Source organism: Pteronotus mesoamericanus, unplaced genomic scaffold (assembly GCF_021234165.1).
Source record: "Pteronotus mesoamericanus isolate MK-2021 breed Mesoamerican mustached bat unplaced genomic scaffold, CSHL_Meso_final contig_177, whole genome shotgun sequence".
NCBI lineage: Eukaryota > Metazoa > Chordata > Mammalia > Chiroptera > Mormoopidae > Pteronotus > Pteronotus mesoamericanus.
Window position 1 is genome coordinate 5342826 of NW_026555073.1, and position 23677 is coordinate 5366502.

The window sequence follows — 23677 nt, forward strand, 5'->3', positions numbered from 1 at the left end:
CTATTAGAATGGGGGGACATTTTCAGAACTCGTCTTTCTCTACAATATGCGCCCTGCACTGTGGACTGGTAAGTACATTTTCATCTGGTACAGAAATAGTTTTAAAGAGAAACAAATGACGGAGAAGTAGGGGTTCCTTTTCTTGAGTCACATGATCCTTTAGTGGCTAACCTCCTTTAGGTGGAGGAGAGACAAAACAAAACAAACAAAAAAAACCCCAAAGCCTCCTCGATTCTGGGAGGAGAACGAGAAAAGCAGCTGAATCAAGCCAGCACCTCACATGTTTCTCACGGTCACGCCAGAGGGAAAGGTTTCTCCACCGGAAAGGGTATGACTGGCCTCACAGGAAGGGCAATGGACCGTAGAGATCCTGGAAGAGAAGGCCACCATCGAGTTCTACAGGGCCTGCCAGAGCGTCGGCCCCAGTTAGCCCCTCCCCCTCCTTCCGGGAGCAGTAGCTAGGCAACCAACGGTCGTCTGGGAGAGCGGAGGCCGGGCTGCTGCTGTAGTGCCTCTGGCGGCGAAACACCAGAGCTACAAGGTGCCTGTCTCGGTTTTTACCTTCCCCTCTCTCCACCCCCTTTGCCCCCGCCCACTTCTCCGCCACTTCGACTCCTCCCTCTTCTTCTCTCTTTCCCTCTCCTTCCTCCTCCGCCTCCTCAGCTCTAGAGCTAGAATATCTATGGGTCGAAACGTGATGCGATGAATCCGAGAGAGACCGAAACTGGGACGAGGAGTGCGGCGGAAGCGGCGGGACTCCAGGGCATGGGGGCTTCACCACAATAGAATCAGCGCCCCCACCCGCCGCCGCTAGTCCTCCGGATCGTAGCCCCCAAATCCCCTTGGGAAAAGGATGGCGGCGGCACCTACCCAGATCGAAGCCGGTGAGTGGCTGTGTCCGGGGGCCAAGTGGATGGGGGCTTAGCGCGACGGATGTCAGTTTGTTTTCAAAAAGCTTCTATTTCTCTTCTTTGCCTCCCTCTCAACCTCTTTTTTCCGTCTTTCTCAGAGCTGTATTACCTGATCGCTAGATTCTTGCAGTCCGGACCCTGCAACAAATCCGCTCAGGTGAGAGGGAGAAGGAGATCTGGGAGTCGTGGGGAATGATCCCAAAGGGGAAGTTGAGGCAGTGGGGTGCTCGGTTCCGCTGATGGAATGGCCGGCCTTGACTAGCCCTACCGTCAGCGGCTGTGATCGTCGTGGGAAGGGAGGAATGGGTTGATGGCCCAAGCTGCTGCTCACATTCGTGTTTCCCTTTTGCTCAGGTTCTAGTACAGGAGCTCGAGGAGCATCAGGTACGGAGCCCCTTCGGGAAGAGGTGGGGAGGGTTGTGGTGAGACTGAAGGGAGGGAGAGCAGGTCAGGGGCGGAGGGCAGGGCCCGGTGGGAGGCTTGGATCTGGGCACTCGTAGCTCTTGTCACAGGGGTGAACCGCCTTCTTCCCTCAAAAGGGGCGGATATCGTTGGGGTCTCAACTCGCCCCCTCTTTATGGCTGTGGGAGGCGGTTTTTCAGGATTTCCTCCCCTTCGGCCTCCCCTCGTCCCCGACACTCGTCTAGCTCTGGGGCAACAAGCTACAGGGCCAAGAGAAATAAACACGGCAAATGGTCCAGGACCGGGACCCACGCTGGTTCGGATTGACGGGGAGCCGAGGCTTGGCCTTTATCGTTTGCCCCCCCCAACCCCTCCTTTCTCTTCTCCGGCCCCCAGCTGATTCCGCGCCGCTTAGACTGGGAGGGGAAGGAGCATCGAAGGAGCTTCGAGGATCTGGTGAGTAAACTTTTCATTTCAACTTACCCCAACTCTTTCTCTACTCCCTCCCCACCTTGTTCCCCCAGCCTCAAGCGCCCCCCCTCGACCCTTCAGCCTACGAGGCTCCTGAGCTCCTTGTAGAGCCGAGGAAAGACTGCCCCTTCCCCCTCCCGAGTCAGAGAAAGGGTACCTTGCCCTCCCCTTGGCCTCGCTTGTTTCCACCCGAAAACTTTGAAGAATGTGAGTTGGTTATCAAACATGCCGTTTTGTGGATTGTGAATGTGTTACAAACATCGGGAAAGACCCATTATAGGGGGAAAAGGGAGAGAAACCAGGGGGTTATCTTGGGGCACGTACCATGGACTGACGCTAGCCAATGAGAGCGTTGGTAACAGCCCGGAGTTCCGGATTAGTGGAAGAAAACTGGTTTCTGGTTGGTCCTGGCTTGAAATACGGGAACTAAGGCCAGGCTCACTCTTTTTGGGGGGTGGGGGACGAGGGAGGGGGCTCTGGGGGGGAGTTGACGGACCCGGATTGACAAAAACGACAATTAAAAATAAGGACCATCGAGCGAATTCCAAAATTTCGAGTACTGAATAAAAGCATAATCGTTGTATGTCTCAGATTGTAGAAAATAGCTCATCAAATCATTATTAAATTTGTGCACATTTTTACTAAATAACAAGTATGGATTATGACCTTTTTAAAGAATTGGTGAAACACGATTTTTGGGTTTACAAGGAGACAACAATGGCCATATTCTATAATAGAATATACTTTAGGAAAGGACCAAGAGCATTGAATTGACCGTTGGTTCGCCTGCAAATATAATTCATAGTATAAATGTATCTTCTGTCTAGCATTGATACAAAAAAAGTGATTCTTTTTTGGGAGGCTGTTACATTGTATCAGCCACTGGCACAGTGAATTGGAAGGAAATTAAAAAAGAAAGGGTGATGTTGCTGAAATCTCAATTGAGCCATCTTTAAAATAAAATCCAAATGTAGAAAAATCAGATGAAGTTTTAAAAAGTTGCAGGGCTATGATAGACTCTAAATATAAATAAAATGACTTAAAATTTGCTTTCAATGAAACAGTATTTAAATTGCTTTGCTGTTCATTTCATATTTCTCTTTGTATTAAATTACAATAGTGAGGACACAATTATTACCAAATTTACTTTTTTTCTTATATTTTTACTCACTCTCTTCAAATTCTACAAAATGGTATAATGATTGTGATCTGTGCTATTACCACCATCTGTACTATTAATGCTAAAGAATTTGCAGATGGATAAAAAATTTTGAGGAACTGCAGATATTATCAATTTACTTAATTAGTAGTCAGACTTTTTGTTGAGCTTAAGTCCTGCCAAAAAAGGGCAAACACAACAGTGCCTACCTATATATATTTTAACACTTCATGACTAAGGTCGTTTTGAAGATATAGTTTTATACTGACATGTATTTAAAATGTTTTCATTTACTTCTGTCTCTAAGTGGACTATTTTAAGTAAGTAGAAAAGGCTTAAAAGGAAAAAACCTGTTTAAACATTAACTTGACAGTGAGACAAAGTGACCAAAATAATTAAAAATACAGTCTCCTAACCACCCACACACACAAAAACTCAGCCTACTATACTTCCTTTTCTTATATTGTAAAGGCACATATTTAAATAATTACAATCAATGTCCATTTTCTGCTTTATATTGTTTTACTTAACAGTTATACATATGCTTATCTGTATTCGATTACTCATTGTTATTTTAATAGTAAGAAAATATTCAATTGTATTTAAGCTGCTATGATTAGAACTTCCATTTGAGCACTTTTGTGACTTCCAGTTTTGCACTAATATCTTTGTAAAGTTCAATAGTCTTCCTGCTTTTTTCCCTTTTTCCCCCCTGAGTTCTTTTTTTGGACTCTATTCCTACTGTAGAGTTATCAGGTCAAAGTGTCTTACAAGTTTTATAGCTCTTGGTGCATATTGTAAGATTGATTTCCAGAAGATTGGACTAACACCATTAGGTACTTAGAGGGGATTTTTAAAATATTTTTTTGTACATTTTTTGGTAGCTTGCATTGGTGAAAGTAGTCCCTGCTTGATTTAATTAGCTCGTTTTTGCATTGTTATTGAAGCTTAAACTTTAACCAGTTATTTTTTAATTGTTAATCCATTTGTATATCCCTATATTTTACTTGCTTTTCACTTCTGTGTTTTTAATTTGTTTTTATATTTCATATATTTCCTTTATATACACAGCATTTTGTCTGTTGTTTGAACATTATATTCAGATAGTCTATCTTTTTTGTTTTTAATTTAATTTTTATATTGTACCATTAGGTTTTTCTTTTTCCACACTGGGATCCAGTTTTTCTAGGAATATTACATTTTGATAGTGTGGTCTTCTTTCAAGTCAATCGTCTGCTTTCTACCTATAGATTTCTTTGTAAGGGAAGAGAGGACAGGGCTGAGTGAGAATTTGAACAGAAGGAAAAGAAGTGTAGTGGCTGAGAACTGACTGGGCAGTCAGTGTTAGATTGATTCTAGATTCAGCCATTTATTGTTGATTAACATTATTACTCATTTGACCTGATTTTGACTGGCTTCAGTGTGGAGGAGAGATGTACTTTTTTTGGGGGGGGGGGGGTAGGTGTTTTTTAAAGTGCTATTAGAACAATGGATTTACACGGTGTGATCTTTGATTTAGCTACATGTTTTGGATTGGAATTTAGGGCACCGTGTTAATAAGTAGTATAACCTGGTATGTTAAATTATATAACAACACTTCAAACTTAAGATGTACTGGGGTATAAAAAGTAAAGAATAGAAATGCATAAAAGAGTTAAGGACTATAAACAAAGCTATCAAAATACTGAATTGGGGTTGCATGTCCATGTATACACTGCACATTAGAAAAAATCCTGCCTTTCTGTCCTTATGTATATTTTCACTTAAATTGTCTGTATTGCTTAACTTGAGTTATCCAGAAGAGTATTAAGATAATAAGTTGATTATTACTATTCCTATTACATATTCTAGAAATTCTCCCTTTTTATTTCCTGAACCTGATTTAATGTTTTAATTAAAATTTGGAACATAAGGGAATGTGCTTTTTTATTAAAGGTACTGGCAGGCAAGTATTGACATATCCAGATCTGAAGTTCCTCTTAAAAATGTCTGTACATGAAATGTTTGTCAGTTTCTATTGAACTGGATGGTTTTTGAATATGGCATTCAAAATAAAACATTCTAAATTAATTTTTACAATTCTAAGTAATGATACAGGGAGAACTTTGAAGTGATGGTGATTGTGTCTGAGGTTTGATCTGGGACCTTTTCCTTTATATCTGCCTGACTTATTTGCAACATAATAGAATTAGATTTGCTTCTTACAATTCATCTTAAGGTAACTAATTTAAATAATTACAGATGTCTTTTCATTTGTGGTGACCCTGTTGAATTGTTGGCTATTTTATTGCTTCCTCCATAGAGCTTTATTGGGAACAATGAACAAAGTAATGAGGGGGGCGTGTGTGATTAAATGATCAGTTTTTGTAAATATATGCATTTCATATGTTGAAATGGTGACTTGGAAACTTATCCAAAGGCAATTTTAAGATTTTTGAATCATTTTAAGGGGACTCATAATAATGGACCAAATGCATAATTATCTTTAGGTGTGGTATATATTTGCATATCTATTCAGAATTTTCATCCATAGAATTGAAAGCACCAATTAATGTTTACATTAGGAGTAACAGATTGTACTATCTTCATTCTATATACAAAAGACTTGAAGCAATTTTATGCTGTTCAAAAAACTTCAAGGTTGTATGTTCATTATCTTTAAAAAGAGCCCATGTATGTATGATAATACGTCATTATAGGAACTTGCATCTGCATATAACATATTCAAGTTTAAAAGTGTTTTCTCATCTAATTTGATTCTCACCAACTGCTTTAAAACACTGCATTTGAATTCCAGGCATACCTGAATTTTTTTCTTACCGTACCCAGCTCTTGTTCTCTAATTACTGGTAATAGCTTAAATTGTCTGTTAGAACAGTATCTTTGAGTGCTGGTAGCAGAGTTATTGCATCCCTCAGTGTGGAAGCAATTTAAGCATGTGTGATTTATTAACTGCTGTGTGGACACACAGCCATAGTTAGGAAGAACAGAATGCATCTTGGGAAACCAGAAAGCATGTGCTGCTCAACCCCAGTGTGGATATAATGCTAACACGTAGGTATTATGGCAGAGAGCAATGTATGTCTGAAAACTAGTATTCTGCGCAACTGATTTGCTTGAGCCACGCATTCATTCTTGTTTTTTGTAATGTGTTGGCTTTAGCTGTTTGTCGGGATTCATCCTTGGCCTTTTTTTTTTTTTTTTTTTTTTTTACACCTGGGTTTTAGCAGCATGCTGTGGGTGATTAAAATCCTTTTGGAGATTTATCTTTAGTCCTAGGAAAACTGGTATCTCAGTATTGAGTAATTTGTCCTGAAAGCACCTTTGTTAAATTTGAAATTAGTTTAGTTTGCATGTTTTTGTTCTTGCTTTATTGATGTTGATTACTGATTGATTAAGAAATAATTTTTTAGTAGAGAGAAAAATAGTCATTTAAAGGCAGTTTGGTGTTTATGTCATATTTTAGAGATGACTTTGTTTGATGTTTCTCATACAGCATTTTGTGGGTAGTATGAAAAAATCATGAGGTTTAGTCTGGAATATAGTCTTTACTTGCTGAGTGACCCTGGGAAAGTTACTTTTAACCTTTCAGGGATTCAGTTTCCTTATTTATAAAATAAAAACCAGTACCTGTTTTACATGGTTTTTGTGTGAACCAAATGAGTCAAATATGAAAGAATGCATTTCGTTAAATGAAAACGCTGTGCAAATGAATTGGTTACTACGTTTTCCAAATAGGACAGAGGCTGAATAGCTAGCATGGAAATCTAGAGAACTATGACTCTGGAATTTATATTTTTTTATCCAGGTAATTATTACCATCTACTTTTCCTAACATTTTTATAAGGTGAGGGACATAAAAACATGCCATTAAAAGTATTTAAAAAGTGCGTGTCAGAATTGTACCCCAAATGAGTGTTTTGAGATACATCTGTGTTAAATAAGAGATTATAATCAGGTTAAAATATATTTAGTGTTACTTGTATTTTTATGAATTACAGAAAAGTGATTAAGAATGACATGGGTGTGGTATTCACTATTTTTTTTTTTAAGAAGTGGGAGGTATGTCTATCCATTATCTTGTTGCAGGGATGTCAGCCTTTCTGATTGATCTCTTCTTATCCTGAACTTCTTTTATTTTCTTTTTTAAAGATTTTGTTTATTTATTTTTAGGCAGAGGAGAAGGAGGGAAAGAGGGAGAGAAACGTTCATGTGTGGTTGCAACTCGCACGCCCTCTGCTGGGGACCTGGGCTGCAACCCAGGCATGTGCCCTACACCGGGAATTGAACCGGCAACCCTTTGCTTCGCAGGCCGCTGCTCAATCCACTGAGCCACAGCTGCTAGGGTTGAACTTATTTTCTATACATTAGTGATAACTAACTTCTTGTATTTTAAATTACATTGTTGAAGTTTTTTTTTTCCCATGGCCTTTAGTTTCTGGTATACCACGGTGCTTTGTGGCCCTCCGTTATTATTTGCTCAGTTTTCTTAACTGTTTTAAGAAGCATTTCATTATAGGCTTTGTAAATCTACCAGCAGGTACTGAGTTCTTTTGTTGGATCTTTCTTTACTGAGAAATTTCTAGAATGTGGGCCTGTCCCTTGTCTTTCTCTTGATATTATCTGCTCTCAAAGTTGTAGTACCTGTAGTGCTTTTTTTGAGGCAGTGTAACTCAGAGAATGCTTGAGCCTGGGCAGATTGCTCGGGTGGTCTCATTCCTGATGATACCTTAAAACTAATAAAAAGAAATGCTTTTACCAATGATTAATATTTTCAAAGGAAAGTGATAGGAAATCTTCACGCTTTGTATCCTACCCTGCTAACCAGTGGGATCACTACAACAGAAAAGTTCTATCTGTTTTCTTTTTCTTTCTGCCCATTTCCCCTCTCCTTCAAGGTCAGCAAACATTAAAAATTAACACATACATTTTAAAGATATAATATCAGATTATTGTAGATATTTATATTTTACTGAAAAACACCAAGAAGAAAATATTATTAATTTTTAATGTTTTCTTCCAGTCTTATGTTTTTGTACAACTTTTTATTTTTTTTAATCCTCACCCAAGAACATAGTTAGAGAGGAAAGGAGGGAGAGAGAGAGAGAGGCATGCAAGAGAGACATCTGTTGATTGCCTGAGAGAGAGAGAGAGAGAGAGAGAGAGACACACACACACACACACACAGACACACACACACACACAGACACACACACACACACACATCTGTTGGTTGCCTTCCCTCTGCACCCGGACCAGGATCAGGCCTGAAAACCAGGCATGTGCCCTGACTAGAATTGAACCGAAACTTTTTGGTGTACGGAACAATGCTTCAAGCAAGTAACTCACCCAGCCATGGCTGTACACAAGTACTTTTTTTCTTCAAAATCAGATGATCCTTTCTCTAGAGTTTTTATTGCCTTTTTTTTTGTTTGTTTAACTTAACATTGTGGAGGAACATCTTAAACATTGAGGAGATAGTACGTGCTAGTCGCCATGCAGTGGGTTTATTGGGTCGGGATGCATTTTTCCGCCTGGGATGCCCTCTCCTCCCTTTGCCTGTCTTGTGAACTTTTACTTAGCCTTCAAGTGTAAAATTAGACATGATCTACCCCCTCTGAACTCCCCCCTACTCCCTACACAGAGAAATTGGCACTGTGCTTATTTGCTTCCATAGCTCTTGGTGCTAACCTTTGCATACTTATAGTTTTGATTTTTTTTTTCTGTTTGCTAGTTTCTTTACACTATTGGGATTCTGGGTTCCCTTAGAATGGCAGTTTAATCTGCTTTCCATTGCGTCCCTATACTTTTATTTATTTTTAAATTTTTATTTATTCTTAGAGAGAGGGCAAGGGAGGGAGAAAGAAAGGGAGAGAAACATCGATGTGTGAGAGAAACAACCATCAATTGCCTCTCTCACACCCCCAGCTGGGGATCTGGCCCAAAACCCAGGCATGTGTCCTGGCTAGGAATCGAACTGGCGACCTTTTGGTTCACAGGTTGCCACTCAATCCACTGAGCCAGGCCGCGTCCCTATACTTTAAGTGACTGAATGAATGAGTGCATGAGTAAATGCTCTGTTTTTGTTTTTACTAAATCATGTGAGGTGCTTATCATTGCTCCCTGTTTCACAGATGAGGAAGCTCAGGCTCAGAGACTGAGTAACCTTACAGGTCACATAATAAGGAACTGACGATGCTGCAATAATTCACTAAGTCCTTTCTACTGTACCACACTGCGAGAAGGAGTAACAGCTAGTAAATTTTAGAACCTGAATAATCCAGGCTCAGACTTCAAAGTGCCATGCTAAACCACTTACATTGACACATACAAAGCCTGGCTGTATTTTCAGTCTATTTTGTTTTCTATCCTTAAATATAAAAAAGAACATGTGACTAATTTTTTACATGTGCCTCTTCTATCTCAGCTAAATGTTGCATTTTTTCAGCGTAGGGCCCCAATTTGCTTCTTCACTTTACCTGTGTTGTCCTGATCTTAGTTAGAAAACAAAACGCATAAACAATTCTGTTTTATTTGTTTTTCAGAGTCCCTTGTCCAATCGTGTTATTTCTAAAAGCCCATGTAAAAATATTATTGCCATCTGAAAATTAATATTTCAAATATGGCTTTTGGTGCAGGCCAGCCCCCTGATACTAAATAGCGTACCTTTTGCATTTTATTCAACCCCCAGCTGGGTTCCTTTTAACTAAGTGTGATGAGTAGGATCATCTCAGTGAGCTCTCTGGTCCTCTCAGTTGTCATATGATTCTGAAGGGTGGTAATTCGTTTGTTAGATTTGCTCTTTAGGTGAGGTAATCTTCCTGTCCAGAAGGTTTATTATTTAGGCTTCATTTAATTTCTTGCAGTTTATTGAAATTTATAGTTTCAGTATTTTACAGTCTTTGTGTTACTTGTTTTCATGATTTTTCAACTGCCTCAGTCAGACAGTACCAGAAGGAACAGCAGCAGGGAGACCAGAGTCCTGTCCACTCATTGTGACCGTTGGACTTCAGTTCTCTCGATCCTTTTTCCCTACTGTAGCATGTGGAGTTAGTTTGATCATATATAAGGATCCTTCTAATTTAAAGATTCTATAATTTAAGTCCTTGGAACCGTTTTTACAGAATAATACAAAAGTTTATATTATACTTTTGAACTTTTAGAGAATTCTTATCTTCTGCAGATTTCAGAATGCTTGTTGTATTATTTGTTTGCCGTTATAGCCCGGAGAGAGAAATGTGGTTAAATAAATGACATTGGAGAATTTGAACTTTAATCAAAAAGAGTGGCTTCTAATATTAAGCCACAAATTTCAAAGACTATTTTTTTTCATTTGTTGTTCCACTTACTTATGCATTTATTGGTTGCTTCTTGCATATATCCTGACCAGATATCGAACCTGCAACCTTGGCTTATTGGCATGACACTTTAACCAGCTGAGCTTCTTAGTCAGGGCAATGCATACTATTAATATTACATTTTATATTATATTCCTACATGATTCTAATGCAGAAATTTTAAAATTTTAAACAGTAATTACTGAGCATAGTTAAAAAGATCACCTTTAAAAATTCCCAGCTTTAATTAAAGCAAATGGATTAAAATTAATGTTAAGTACCACTTATAAGTCCTGAAGTATGTTTTAGAAGAAACTATTATTGCAAGAGCTGGGCTGATATAGTTTGGAAACTTGATAATGTTGTTTGAAGGAGAAGTTAGCAGGTTCAAACTCAAAAGTATGGTTATTGCCATTGTGTTTATGAAATCTAGGTTTCTCTAGTACTGTTTTATAATCAAATCTTTTATTGATTTTAGAGGAATGCACTTTTGAATGGGACCACTTAGAAACTGAGTAATTTTCTATTGTATAGGATGAAAATCAAATTTGTAAAATTTATTTAATAGTTTATAATTATAATAGAAATCTTCAAGGGTGGGGAATTTAGGAGTAGAAATGCCTTGTTTTCAGTTGTTTAATTAATGCTTATGTATTTTTAAATTGTTACTGAAGAATTATAAATTTTTTTATATAACTAACAGTAAATTGAACTTCATTGTTTCTGTAAAATGAAGGCCAGGCCTTAAGATGTCAGTTTGATAAAATTCTGACAGATTTTTTAAAAGATTTTATTTTATTTTTAGAGATGGGGAGGGAAGGGAGAAAGAGAGGGAGAGAATAATCCATGTGTGGTTGCCTCTTGCACGCCCCCTACTGGGGACCTGGCCAGCAACCTAGGCATGTGCCCTGACTGGGAATCGAACCAGTGACCCTTTGGTTTGTAGGCCTGCCCTCAATCCACTGAGCTACACCAGCCAGGGCTCTGACATATTTTTAATAAGAGGTAATTCTAAACATTCCTATTACAAGAACTCCCATTTTCTGGATTATATATTACTAGATATATTGCTATTTTTAGAGTAATTAGTCAGATTTTTGTAACATGAATAGCTTGAGATGGTAATGGCATAAAGAAAAGAAAATCTATAAAAAAGAAAATGCCTTTAAAAACATCTACTACCATCCTATGTAAAGTCTTAATACAGGGTGGGACAAGTAGGTTTAGAGTTTTTGGTATGGAGAATAATACAATAGTTAATAAATCATAATATAGGGATCAACTCTGTGTTTTGCGTGCTCACAACTGGAAACCTACTTTGGCCCCATGCCGTGTAGCAGTTACTTGATGAAAAAGTAATCGCTGATATCTGAAACCCAGTTTCCCCAAGACAGTGTTGGGTGGGGGGATAGACATAAGCTAATATAGATGTTAATATTCTGTATTTTAAAGCTTTTTTTCTTTGAGATACATATATTTTACGGGTACTAACTATGTTTGCATGTAGGCATATTTAGGAGGTGCTCTAATGTTGAGGGAATGAATTACACCAACTAGGATTTTAGGGTATCATTGTAGAGAACAAGTCATGGTTTTCAGATTGAATCATCAGCTGCCTTGACTTTAATATTACCTGTATATTTCATTGCTAGTTCTACTTATTTGCTTGGAAAACAACGCTAAGGCTGTAAGAAATAAATGAAAGAATTTGCTTGATCTTTTATCCCAATTTAGAAGCTAAACCTTGTAGATACAAATTTAAAATAATCAGGTTAAGTTGCCATTCTTCCTGAGCATGACAGTTGCCCAGATCCCAGTTACATTGGTAGATTAAAATTGGTTTTTTTTCCAGGGACTTACAATGATAATTGGCAGGAAATGTTAAAAAATCAAAAGAGAAACAATTATTCCAAGAATTCTGAATATGCGTTGAATTGTAGTTCTTCGACCCATTTCCTAAGAATTCCTACCCTTTGCGACCGCATGGATGGTACTGGAGACTATTATGCTAAGTGACATAAGCCAGTCGGTGGAAGACAAATATGATCGCCTTTATAAGTGGAATCTAATGAACAAAATAAACTAATGAGTGAAATAGAACCAGATGCATGGAATCATGGAATAGACTGACAGCTGCAAGAGGGGAGGTGGGGACTGATTGAAAGACGGGGAAGGGATTAGTCAAAGAACATACACGAAAGATCCATGGACATGGACAACAGAGTGGGCATTGGCAATGGAAGTAGGGGACCGGCTGAGTAGAGGGGGGGGCGGAGGGGGAAAAGTGGGACAGCTGTAATAGTATAAATGATAAAATATTTAAAAAAGCAAAAAAAAAAAAAAGGCCCTGATAGGAGAATGTAAGGATTTTCCTTTATGAATTCATATGCTGTTGCTTGTAGATAGACCTTACATTGGTTTTTATTCATTCATTGGTTCAGTGAGCAAACATTTATTGAACATGCATAATCTCTTGCCTCATGGTGATCATTAGGGATGAGTTACAGAAATTTTTTGTGTGTGGTATGGTTCCTGACCTGGTGATAATATATTGACATGTGTACTGTGCGATGGTAGGCGTGTGTATTTTAATTTATATTTCTCTTACTTAAAAGGTGGCATTGTAGCCAGAAGTAGATTGCAGGACCTTATATCCAGATGAGAATGTACATGTTTGTATTATCTTAGGATTTTTAGTATTATAATTTTCTCTGTTTACTATTTTAATAATTAGTTATTTATGAAACACATCAGGGACTTGAACATTAGCTTAGATAAAAAATGAAAAACATTTTTTCTTTGTTGTCCCATTCTGATCTACCTGTGTTAACAATCTTCAGAAATGTCTTTGTGTGTTTTTAAAAAATGTTGATGTTGCAATGAATTCTGAGTATACAACTTAGAGCATGGTATTTATAAAATCATTAATTTGATGCTCTTTTGGAAACTAGTTAGCTTTTTTAGGAAAAACTGTTCTGCTTTATTAAGGGAGTGTGTCCTGTTAATTCTAAAGAGATTAAGGTAAGAGTTTGGTGCCAGTAATACCTTTTGCTTGCAGTCTTATTTAAATAGAATCTAGATCCTCTGATTCTTGATCAGTTCATTACTTCTGAATAAATCAAGCAGTAGTAGACTCTACCAATCTTTGTGCTTCTTTGATTTTAGGCATGCTCACTTTTGCTGTTTTGTAGCACTTATTTCATAAATTAAACAGCTAAGCACATTATTTAATCAAGGCATGTAAAAGAGTGCCATGTTCTTTAAATGCTGTATTATTTAAATGTACTCAATTTTTGTAGCTGTTTCTCGAATTAGGTTGACATGTTAGATACTTAAAATATAATTTTTCAGATTTTGCATTTTAAAATTGTACTCTGCTTCATGACAGAACGGTTTGGTAATGGAGTAGAGTCATGTTTTTTCAAACAAATTTTTTTTCCTGTGCTTTATTTATGCTTTTTAGGTGGCAGCCAATGCACACATTCCTCCAGACTACCTCCTTAAAATTTGTGAGCGGATTGGTCCCTTACTAGATAAGGAGATCCCTCAGAGTGTCCCTGGGGTACAGACGTTGCTGGGTGTCGGTCGGCAGTCTCTGTTACGGGATGCCAAAGGTAAGATTTTCAGTTTCTTGAGGAAGGAGTGGAGAGCAGCATATTTTTATGTTCAGTCAATATTCCCATGCTTTTATAAATACTAACTTTCTTCTAGTTTTTCTTATTTTGCCAACCTTGTTTTATTTTCTTAGTGTAGAAGTAAATTTTGATAGGCTTTAAAAGGAGCCCTTTTTTTTGGAAAACAATGACTATTGCAGAGGCAAAGGATATAAAAGCTCTGTAATCCTGTGGAATGGAGATCTCAAAAGATTGCTGGTCTGATGAGTATGGTATAAATTACATTTTAATGTTCTTAATCTTTGAGTCTTGATATCATCCTAATCACATAGAATATTTTATAACAAATGAAAATTATGATCTGTAAAAGTATGATTGAAAATATTTAAACAAAAATGTCGACCCATCAGTGACTGTTCAAAAATAGTTTCTTTCCTCCACTGTTTTTCAGTCTTTTATAGACTTTTCCCAAATTTTTACAGGGAACTCCACTATGTAAAATATATGAAATAGAATTTAATGAATTTAGAGACGTGAAATGAGGTATTAAGGATGCCTCTTAGTGTAATAAATATTTACTAACAACCAATTTATTTCCATTTTGTTTTATTGGCATAATGTTTTTTTTAAAATCCTAATTCACAGCCCTGGCTGGGTGGCTCACTTTGTTGGAGCGTTGTCTTGTTCACCAAAAGGCTGTGGGTATGATTCACGGTCAGGGCATGTACCTAGGTTATGGCTTCCATCCTCAGTCTATGCGTCTGGGAGGCAACCGATTGATAATACTCTCTCCTATACATGCTTCTCTCTCTAAAAAAAAATATTGTCAGGTGAGGATTTAAAAAAAATTTTAATCCTAATTCCCAAATATAAATAGTTATATAAATGATACCAGTGAATAAACATCTTATTTTATTTATCTATTTATTAAAAGATTTTATTTGTATTGATTTTTAGAGAGAGGGGAAGGGAGGGAGAAAGAGACGGAGAGAAACATCCATGTGCAAGAGAAACATTGATTTGGTTGCTTCTCACACGTCCCCAACTGGGGACCAAACCTGCAACCTGGGCATGTGCCTGACTGAGGATAGAAGTGGCGAACTTTCAGTTCTCAGGCCACCGCACAATCCACTGAGCCACACCAGCCAGGGCAACATTGTATTTTATAATTTGAGGAAATTCTTTATCTTAGTTAATTTGGAAGATTTTAAGAGAATAGTAGAATTTTTTTTCAAAGTTGAATTAGGACCATTTTATATGTGCTTGAATCCTGATATATATAAACATAAAAGGCAGACAAAAAACCACAGCTATTTATAGTCAGTTATCATCTTATATGCAGTGTTACCTGTTACGGTGTAACTGGAAGGCATTGCCTAACATGAGTGTGCGCCAAGAATAAATGCTTCTGAATTTTGTCTGGCATACACGTATGTAGTTGTATCTTTGCTTATACAGTTTTATATGAGTAAATATGTATAAGCCTAAAGATCAAGAAGGACCAATGTACACTTAAAACGTATTAATCCATGACATTTACATAAGATTCAAATATATATGTAATGAAAACTTGAGTTCTAGGTCAGCACAGAAATAAAATATCCTGATGTTATATTGTTTTAGTGTTTACCAGTCATGATGTACAAGTTCTACAATATATTTAAATATATGCACATTATTTTCACGTGGTTTTAGTAGTAGAAATGTATTTTAACAAATGAAATTCAAAATGGACATTGGCCTCAGAGGTACAGTTAAAAAACAAACAAACAAACAAACAAACAAAAAAACGGCTCTACTCCTTGACTAACGTTTGAATCTTTTTGTGTAGACTGTAAGAGTACACTATGGAATGGCTCTGCTTTTGCAGCTCTGCATAGAGGCAGACCTCCAGAACTACCTGTAAATTATGTGAAACCTCCAAATGTGGGTGAGTAATGGCCCTGTGAGTTATAAACATATTCTTGATTTGTTCCTTCCTGAAGTCATTATAAAGCCAAAAATAGGTACGAGAATTAAATTTGGAGTATAAACAAACTGCTTACATTCTTCGGGCTTTTCATGGTGGGTCCAGATTTTGAAAAGCCTTTTTTACCTAAAGCAAATTTAATCATGTTTTGTAAAAGGTTACTTTTTTCTTCTTTCCCTCCCTTCCTCCCTCCTTCCCTCCCTCCCTCCCTTCCTTCCCACCTTCCTTCCTTCCTTCTTAGCAGAAGCATTTTTTATATACTATAGATGTTTTTAACCATATGGATGTCTATTTACATATCTAAGTGCTGAGCTCAAAGATTTTAGAGGCACCTATGTAAATAGAGCTTTCATAAGGAAACAAAAGTACCTTCTGCCTATATCTGCTTGCCAAACTTAGAGTAATGTTATAAACTATATCTTTATTAATAAAAGCTGTTACCCTTCCCACTTTGTTTATTAAAATTCCAATGTCCCATTTAGAGTATTTCTTAGTTTTCTCTGGTGACTACTGTGAAGAGATTTAGTAGTGGTTCCCAAGGAGATCTAGCTACAGAACCATATATGATAAAGTTAACTCTTAAAAGATGTGCAAAACCAAGCAACTAGATGAGTAACCGTCATGCTGCTTCCCTATTATCTCACTCTTAAAAAAATTACTATTCTATAAAGTGCCTAGACAATCAATATTCCTTAAATTTAAATTGCAATATAAGAATATGTTTTAGTTTTTCTTTTTTATTGAATTTATTGAGGTGACATTGGTTAATAAAATTATATAGGTTTCAGGTATACCATGTTTTAATGTATCATCTGTATATTGTATTATGTGTTTACCACCCCAGAATACTTTTTTTGAAGGAATACTAACTTACAGGATTTATTTTCCCTAAGAGATTAAATACATTTGGTTACAGATAATTTTAAAAGATATTTGGGCCAATCATTGATAAAGATTCATAAGGTGTTTATTAAAGAAAATTGGATACTTTGATATGTATTGCTAACAATACTTTTTGTTTGTTCTGTATTTTTTTAACCTTTATTATTTTTGTACTTACAGAAACTAATGCCAGCTTGTTATAAAATAGCCAAGCATTATATAAAAAAATTGACAGTGCAAGTAGAAGTTCTTGGTAATCCTACACTTGGAAAAGTAGACTACTGGGTTGGGTTTAATACGTGATGTTTTAAAGGCACATACGTAGGTTGCAGGTTTGATCCCTGGTCAGGATGAGTACATGAGGCAACTGAATGATGTTTCTCTCTTCCTCCCTCCCTCTCTACCCACCACTCCCCTCTCCCCATCCTTCCCTCCCTCTCTCCCCTCTCCCCCTCCTTTCCCCTGTCTCTAAAATCGATAAGCATATCCTTGGGTAAGGATTAAAATAAAATCAGACAGTCTTACAGTTTTCCAGTATAAATAAAACTTAACCATGGAGATAAATCTTGAAAGTTTATGAAAGAATCTTAGAGGTAGAAAGAACTTTAATTGCACTACCTTCTGATAAAAGGGTTCCTTAGTCAAGTAAATGTGGAATACATTGAGCTTAAAAACATGGGAAAAAAATGAATGGCTGAGAGCCTCTCATGTGCTCAACTGTCATTGTGAATGACCTTATGGAGAGTATTTCCTAACTGATGGGGAAACCCTTTTCCAAGAATTCCTGTGACATTCTGAAAGTTTTCTGGGCACAGATTTGGGAAGCTGGGTTGTAAAACCTTATTTACAGCAGAAAAACCCAAAACCCAGAGAAGTATGTGACTGGCATGAGTTGTACTGCTTGCCTTACACATAGTCTATTTCTAAATCATTTAATGGTTAGATGTCACTGTACTTCCTTAGTATAATAGATTTAGACTTACTGCCAAAGATTGAGGATTAGCTACATTACTATTATTCAAGTCCATTATTTTACGGTACAATTCACACAATAACCATCAGCACAATAAAAATATAGAACATTTCTATCACCTCCAAAATTTCCCTCATGTCTGATTGCGGTCAATCCCCTACTTCTCCTTCAACCCTTAGAAATTACTAATCTCTGTCGCTGTACTTGTGTCTTCTTAAGAATGTCATCTAATGAAATCATACAGTATGTAGTCTTTCCTGTGTGTCTGATTTCACTTATACCTAATGTTTTTCAAAAAAATTCCTGAATGACAATTCATGTACCATACTTTTTAAAAGAATTTTTATATTTTATAAATATTTCTTTTTACTACCAAGTAGTATTCCATTGTATGGCTCTACCACAATCTGCTTGTCCATTCATCAACTGATAGACATTTGGATGGTTCCAAATGTTGGCTATTATAAATAAGTAAAGCTGCTATAAATGTTTTTGTACAGGTTTTGGCATGAACACCTGTTTTCATTTCTCTTGGGTAAATATCTAGGTAGTGTGATTGTTGGATCATACAGTAAATGAGAACCTGCCAAATAATTTCAGAAATGCCTATCCTATTTCGTATTCCCACCTGCAATGTATAATTTTAGAATAAACTTCTCAATTTCTACAAAAAAAAAAAAAGCAACTGGGATTTTGCTTGGGATTATATTGAACCTATCGATCAGTTTGGGGAAAATTAAAATCTTGACAGCAAGCATTCCAATCTAGGAGCATAGTATAATTCTTCATTATTTATGTCTTTAAGTTCTCACAGTGGTATTTTTATATTTTTCGGTGTACAGGTTATGCACATATATTGTGAAATTTTTCTCTAAGGATTTTATGTCTTTTGATGCTATTTTAAATTGCATATTTTAAAATTTAAATTTCTTTTTGTTTATGCTATTACAGATGTCCCATTTTTTCCTCTTCACCCCCGCTTCACCTAGCCTGCTCCCCACTTCCATAGTCAATCCCCCCAATTTCAATTTCTAGTTGTTTGTTGTTGGTAAATAGAAACAGGTTTGTTTCTCTTTCCTTCTTTCGCTCCTTCCCTCCTTCGTTCATTCGTTCGTTCATTCCTTCCTTCCTTCCTTCCATTCATTGACCTTGCTAAATTCATTAACTAGCTCTAATAGTGGGTTTTGTTTTGTTTTGTTTTCTTCTGTTTTTGAGATTCTTTGGGGTTCTCTACAATAGATGATGATATTTTCTACAAAGAAAGATAGGTATATTTTTTCCTTTCTAATCTTGTCTGCCTTATAGTTCTTTTTCTTTTTTTTCTCTTTTTTTGCCTGCAAATTTTTTTTTCATTAAATCTATTAGGGTGACATTGGATAATAAGATTATATAGGTTTCGAGTATATTTGTACTATTGAAGGGCTAGAGGCTCAAGTACAAAGGTGAATTTAAGTGGGGAGACTGCACATCCTTGCCTTGTTTCTGATCTTAGAGGGAAATCAAATAGCCTTTCACCATTCAATATGATCGTAGGTGTCTTTTATCAGTTTGAGGGTGTCTTCTTCTATTCTAACTTTGCATCAACTTTTAAAAACAGATAGGTTGCATTTATTTTATCTAGTATATTTGGAATTATACCGGTTATTTCTTGGGCCTCATTTTACCTGTATTTTATGTAGAATAGCGCTACCCAATAGAACTTTGTGATAATAGAGATGTTCTGTTCTATGTTATGACATCCAAAACAGCATCCTCTAGCCACATGTGGATATTGTATCTGAGGAACTAAATTTTTAATTTTTGGAAGTCTCAGTAACCTGATATGCAATAACCACATATGGCTAATGGCTACTGTGTTGAATATTGCAGATCTAGAACAATGTGGGAACCAGTAAGCAGGTCTCTGGATGGATATATAATTTGGTAATGACCTATTGACTAATTATTTATTTTACAAAGTTAACTTTGAATGTTCCTAGTTTATGTACTACTTAGAGACTACATTTAGATTTTTCTATTTTGATTTTGTAACTCATTTTAAAGATCACATTGTGCCACTTCCTTCCCATGAAAGTTTTACAATTGTCTTCAGTCAAAAACAATAAAATTCTGACCTTATCTGGACTCTCCACTATATTAGAATATTTATTCAGATGTTCTCATACTTGGTGCAGTTAATCAACGATGTTTTTTAGTAATTTAATGAAATGGAGGTGAGGGAGCATGGGGAAGGAATTTGGGAGTTAATTCCCAGATTCCATTCTCCAGACTAACTACCGTAATACTTTAAATATATGTGTACTTAAGTTTATCAAGATTGAATTTCCAAATTCCTATAGACCAAGAGCAAAGATGCAGATTAGCATTATGACAGATCTGAGCTCTAGTCATGCCATTTCATTAGCTGTGTGCTTGACTAATCAAATTGGTTTTGCATTGTGCCAAGATTAAGTCAGAGGAGGAGGAAGAACTAAATTCAAAACTCTGTTAATACCTAATGCTATGCAGAGAAATCCTGGAGCATATGTGATTAATATTTGTAGTATTGGTTGACATCTTGTACTATAGTCAACTAAGTATTGTCATTTCTTCACCACCTTAAATATTAGTATTTGCTTTGGAAACTTTGTAGTAGCGACACTAAAGTTTGAAAATAAAATTTCACACAGACGCAACTCTGCTCCTGAGCTAGTTTCTTAGTACAGAAGTAATCTTAAAATGGTTTCATGTCTGTTTGAAGTGAATATTTGCGAGAAACAGTATTATAGTTATTATCCATCATGGGAGAAGTCCTAAATAATTTTCAGAAAACTATCTAAATTAATAGCAGCAGAATGGCTTACTCATTTTCGTTTGGGACTGACCTTAAACCCGAGGAACAAATGTATATGCTCATTTTTCTCAACAGAGTCAAGGGTATGATGTTATAAGACTTTGTTTTTAAAGCTTTTTTTCCTTTATCTTTAGTATATTTGACATATAGGAACTGTCCTGTAATTTACATTGTAAGCCTGTAATTTACACTGCATACAGCTCAGGAGGCTTGTATTACCTCTGTAGCCAAATTAATATTTATGTATTGCCATAAACTTCCATGTAGTATTGATTGGCTCTTGACTTGCTGGCCATAGTACGGGTTACATGTCGCACTTAAATCCAAAATTCACTTGGAGGTGGGAAACCTGTCTCTCATTATCATGCAAATGAAAATGGAAAGAAAGTAATAAAATTTAAACTTTTTATTTGGTTGAGGTGACTGGGTTTTTGCCAGGAATATTTGTCATCCTCCTTCTCTGATTTTATGTTAGTTCTTATCTCTTGCCCATGGATCACAGTTTTTCCAGGGCTTGCTTTGTGTTGCCTGTTTCCCTCCGCCAATCACCTTCCGCCTTTTTGTACTCACATAATTGTGCATGAAACAAGTTGCATCTCCAGTCATTACTTTTATGTATTTGTAGAGGAGCAAGAGATTCTCGTCACACCTGCAACTAATTAGAACTGGAATATAAACTCAGAATCTTTTGTATGTGCTACATTGTGAGTGCTCACTAAATATTAAATGAATGGAAGTTCTATAATTGCTGCCACATGGAAACTGAAGCATCCCCTTTAAAGGCATTTGTATGGTTTTATGCAGCTCATGAGCTTCTCGCTCCTTGTATTCATTTCTGAAATCAATATTGTATTAAAATCAGGATTAATAACTTTTGTTTATCAATTTGAAAGAAAACAGATTTTATTATGAGTCTTAGTATCACCATGTAAAACATAATGAAGAATTTCTCTTTAACCCTACTATAAACATTATTTCCCTTTTCTCATTATTCTTTGTCATTCCTTTATCTTTGATTTCAACGTGTACAAAAGTATTCTAAAAGAATACCTTAGTATTCTATACCTTTTACTCTATCTCTTATAGAAATAGAAGTCTATATTTGCAGTTTACAAAGGGAAGCTGCAGGACAACTCCAGATTTGTTTAGTTGGAAGAAAAGGCACTCTAAAATGTTTGTGTATAATAATCAAACCCAGTTAAATGGGTTAGAAGAAGATAGGAAAATAAAGATTCAGGATATTTATTCTCAAATTATATCAAGTGAACTTCACCAGAAGGCTGAATGGAATTAGAAATGGTGGTTTTTCTTTGCTACATCTCATTTAATATTATAGCAATAAGACATTCAATGATCATGAATATCAATAGCCTGTAGGACTTAATATTGTCACCTGCATTGTACTGTGGATGGGTGTTATGGGGTGGGAATGGTATCAGCATTATAGACTGTAAAGCTGTTACTTTGTATAGTTAAGGTTTCAGAGATATAATTTGATCTGTAGTAGCATCAAATTCATGAAATAAATAATTCTCCTGTTTTGTGCTTTTACTACAGGTTTCAAGTTTTATTAAAATTTATTTCTGCTCTTTCTGGCTTTTTTCAAGACTTTATATTAATTTGTGTAGTTGTTAGAACTTTTTTGAGGAAGCCCTGAACCGAGCTTGACACAGGAAATAGTACTGATCATTGTAAACCTATAATTGACATTGAATTTCATGGGTCAGTTTCCAAGGACACAGCATTTTTTTAAATCAATTGTTGTTCTCTACTTATAGGACAACTGCATTTTAACTAATCAGAAGGTTGCATATATTCTATTTTTCTGATTAATTTAAAAAACTGTAAATGTTGGCCAAGCGGCCTTTTTTTGTAAAAAGAGAAAAGACTAATTCAAGATTACTTTAGCCCTCTTTAAATACAGCTTATTTTCCGAAAAACTTTGTATTTGAAGATGAGATTGATGATGATGGGTGTGTGTAAGAAACCTCATCTGTGAACAATAGTCTTTTTTGCCTTGTGTGTATAAAGCCTTAAGACTGTTACTTGGTTATTAGCAGTTGTTGGCTGAGCCTGGTACTGTTTCTGATTCCGTCTTAAGCTTCTGCTGAAAGCACTTCTCTTTCTACTTTATTCTCTACCCTACCCCCACATTCCTGAGGTTCGTGGTTCTCAAAGTTGAAAACTTTGCTCTACTGTTTTGATGTTGTTTAGTGGATTTTGAAACAGTTTTATTGACCTATAGGCACCATATTAGAATATGATTTTAGTAATAACGTCCTTTGTCCTTCGTTCCCTAGCAAAGTTGGGTTGAAGTTATCCTTTAAAATAGCTAGACCTGTGATTTTCCACAGCATTTTATTGGCAGTGAGGCACCTTTAAACTTTCTGGGTTGTTTAATGGCGTCTATGAATACGAAGTTAGCTTGACCTGTGGTTAAAACAATTAATTTTATCTTTCAGTGCCATTTACAGAAGAATTGGAACTGTTCTATTTTTATATAATCTATATTAAAGTTTACAAATTAAAAGAAAAATTACACAAGTGTTTTGTGAACACTGTGAACAACATATGATTAGATAATAGGTGACAGAAACTTGCTCAAGAGTAACGTGACTCATTTGCATTAAAACCAGATAATATCACTAATTCATACACTTTTGGTTTTATCTGGAGCTTGATGCCGAGTGGATGATATACTCCTTCTCCTAGCAAATACGGTAGTTACCTGGCTTTGGTTAAATACTATATTTTTTTTAGCATCATTGATCAGATATCTCCTGTGATATATAATCAGTAGAATTCTGTGAGTGACTCATCTTTCTTAGCAGTGAAAGTCTCTTGTGCTTAGTGATTTTATGGTTTAGGCTCAGAAGTGTTTCTTTTGGGCGGAAGGCGGGACTTCTGTCAGCATTAAACTGCTAAGTCTGTAGGGTAATTCAAAATATGTTACTTTGTTAAAGCCTCATCAACCAGAGACCACCAGGAATAATCCTAGAGTCTGCAAAGTCAGATTTATTGCCTCACAGTGAGGGAGTACACTCTTGAGGAACCTTGGAAGTCCTCTGCATAAGAGGGAGGACGGAAGTGCCTGGTTTTTGCAATGATAAATTCTTAGTTTTTGAA

The 23677-nt window shown here is 36.4% G+C and overlaps 1 protein-coding gene across 1 annotated transcript in view; it reads left to right on the plus strand.

Annotated features, from left to right (window-relative positions):
- Positions 1-659: 659 nt before the first annotated feature.
- BRWD3 (bromodomain and WD repeat domain containing 3) overlaps positions 660-23677 on the plus strand; it is a 109354-nt gene continuing 86336 nt past the window's right edge. Inside the window, exons 1-6 of the mRNA XM_054566650.1 lie at positions 660-884; positions 1010-1068; positions 1266-1295; positions 1710-1769; positions 13744-13894; positions 15726-15824. Of these exons, the coding sequence (XP_054422625.1) occupies positions 854-884; positions 1010-1068; positions 1266-1295; positions 1710-1769; positions 13744-13894; positions 15726-15824 (430 nt within the window). The 5' untranslated portion in view covers positions 660-853. The remainder of the gene's footprint in view (positions 885-1009; positions 1069-1265; positions 1296-1709; positions 1770-13743; positions 13895-15725; positions 15825-23677) is intronic.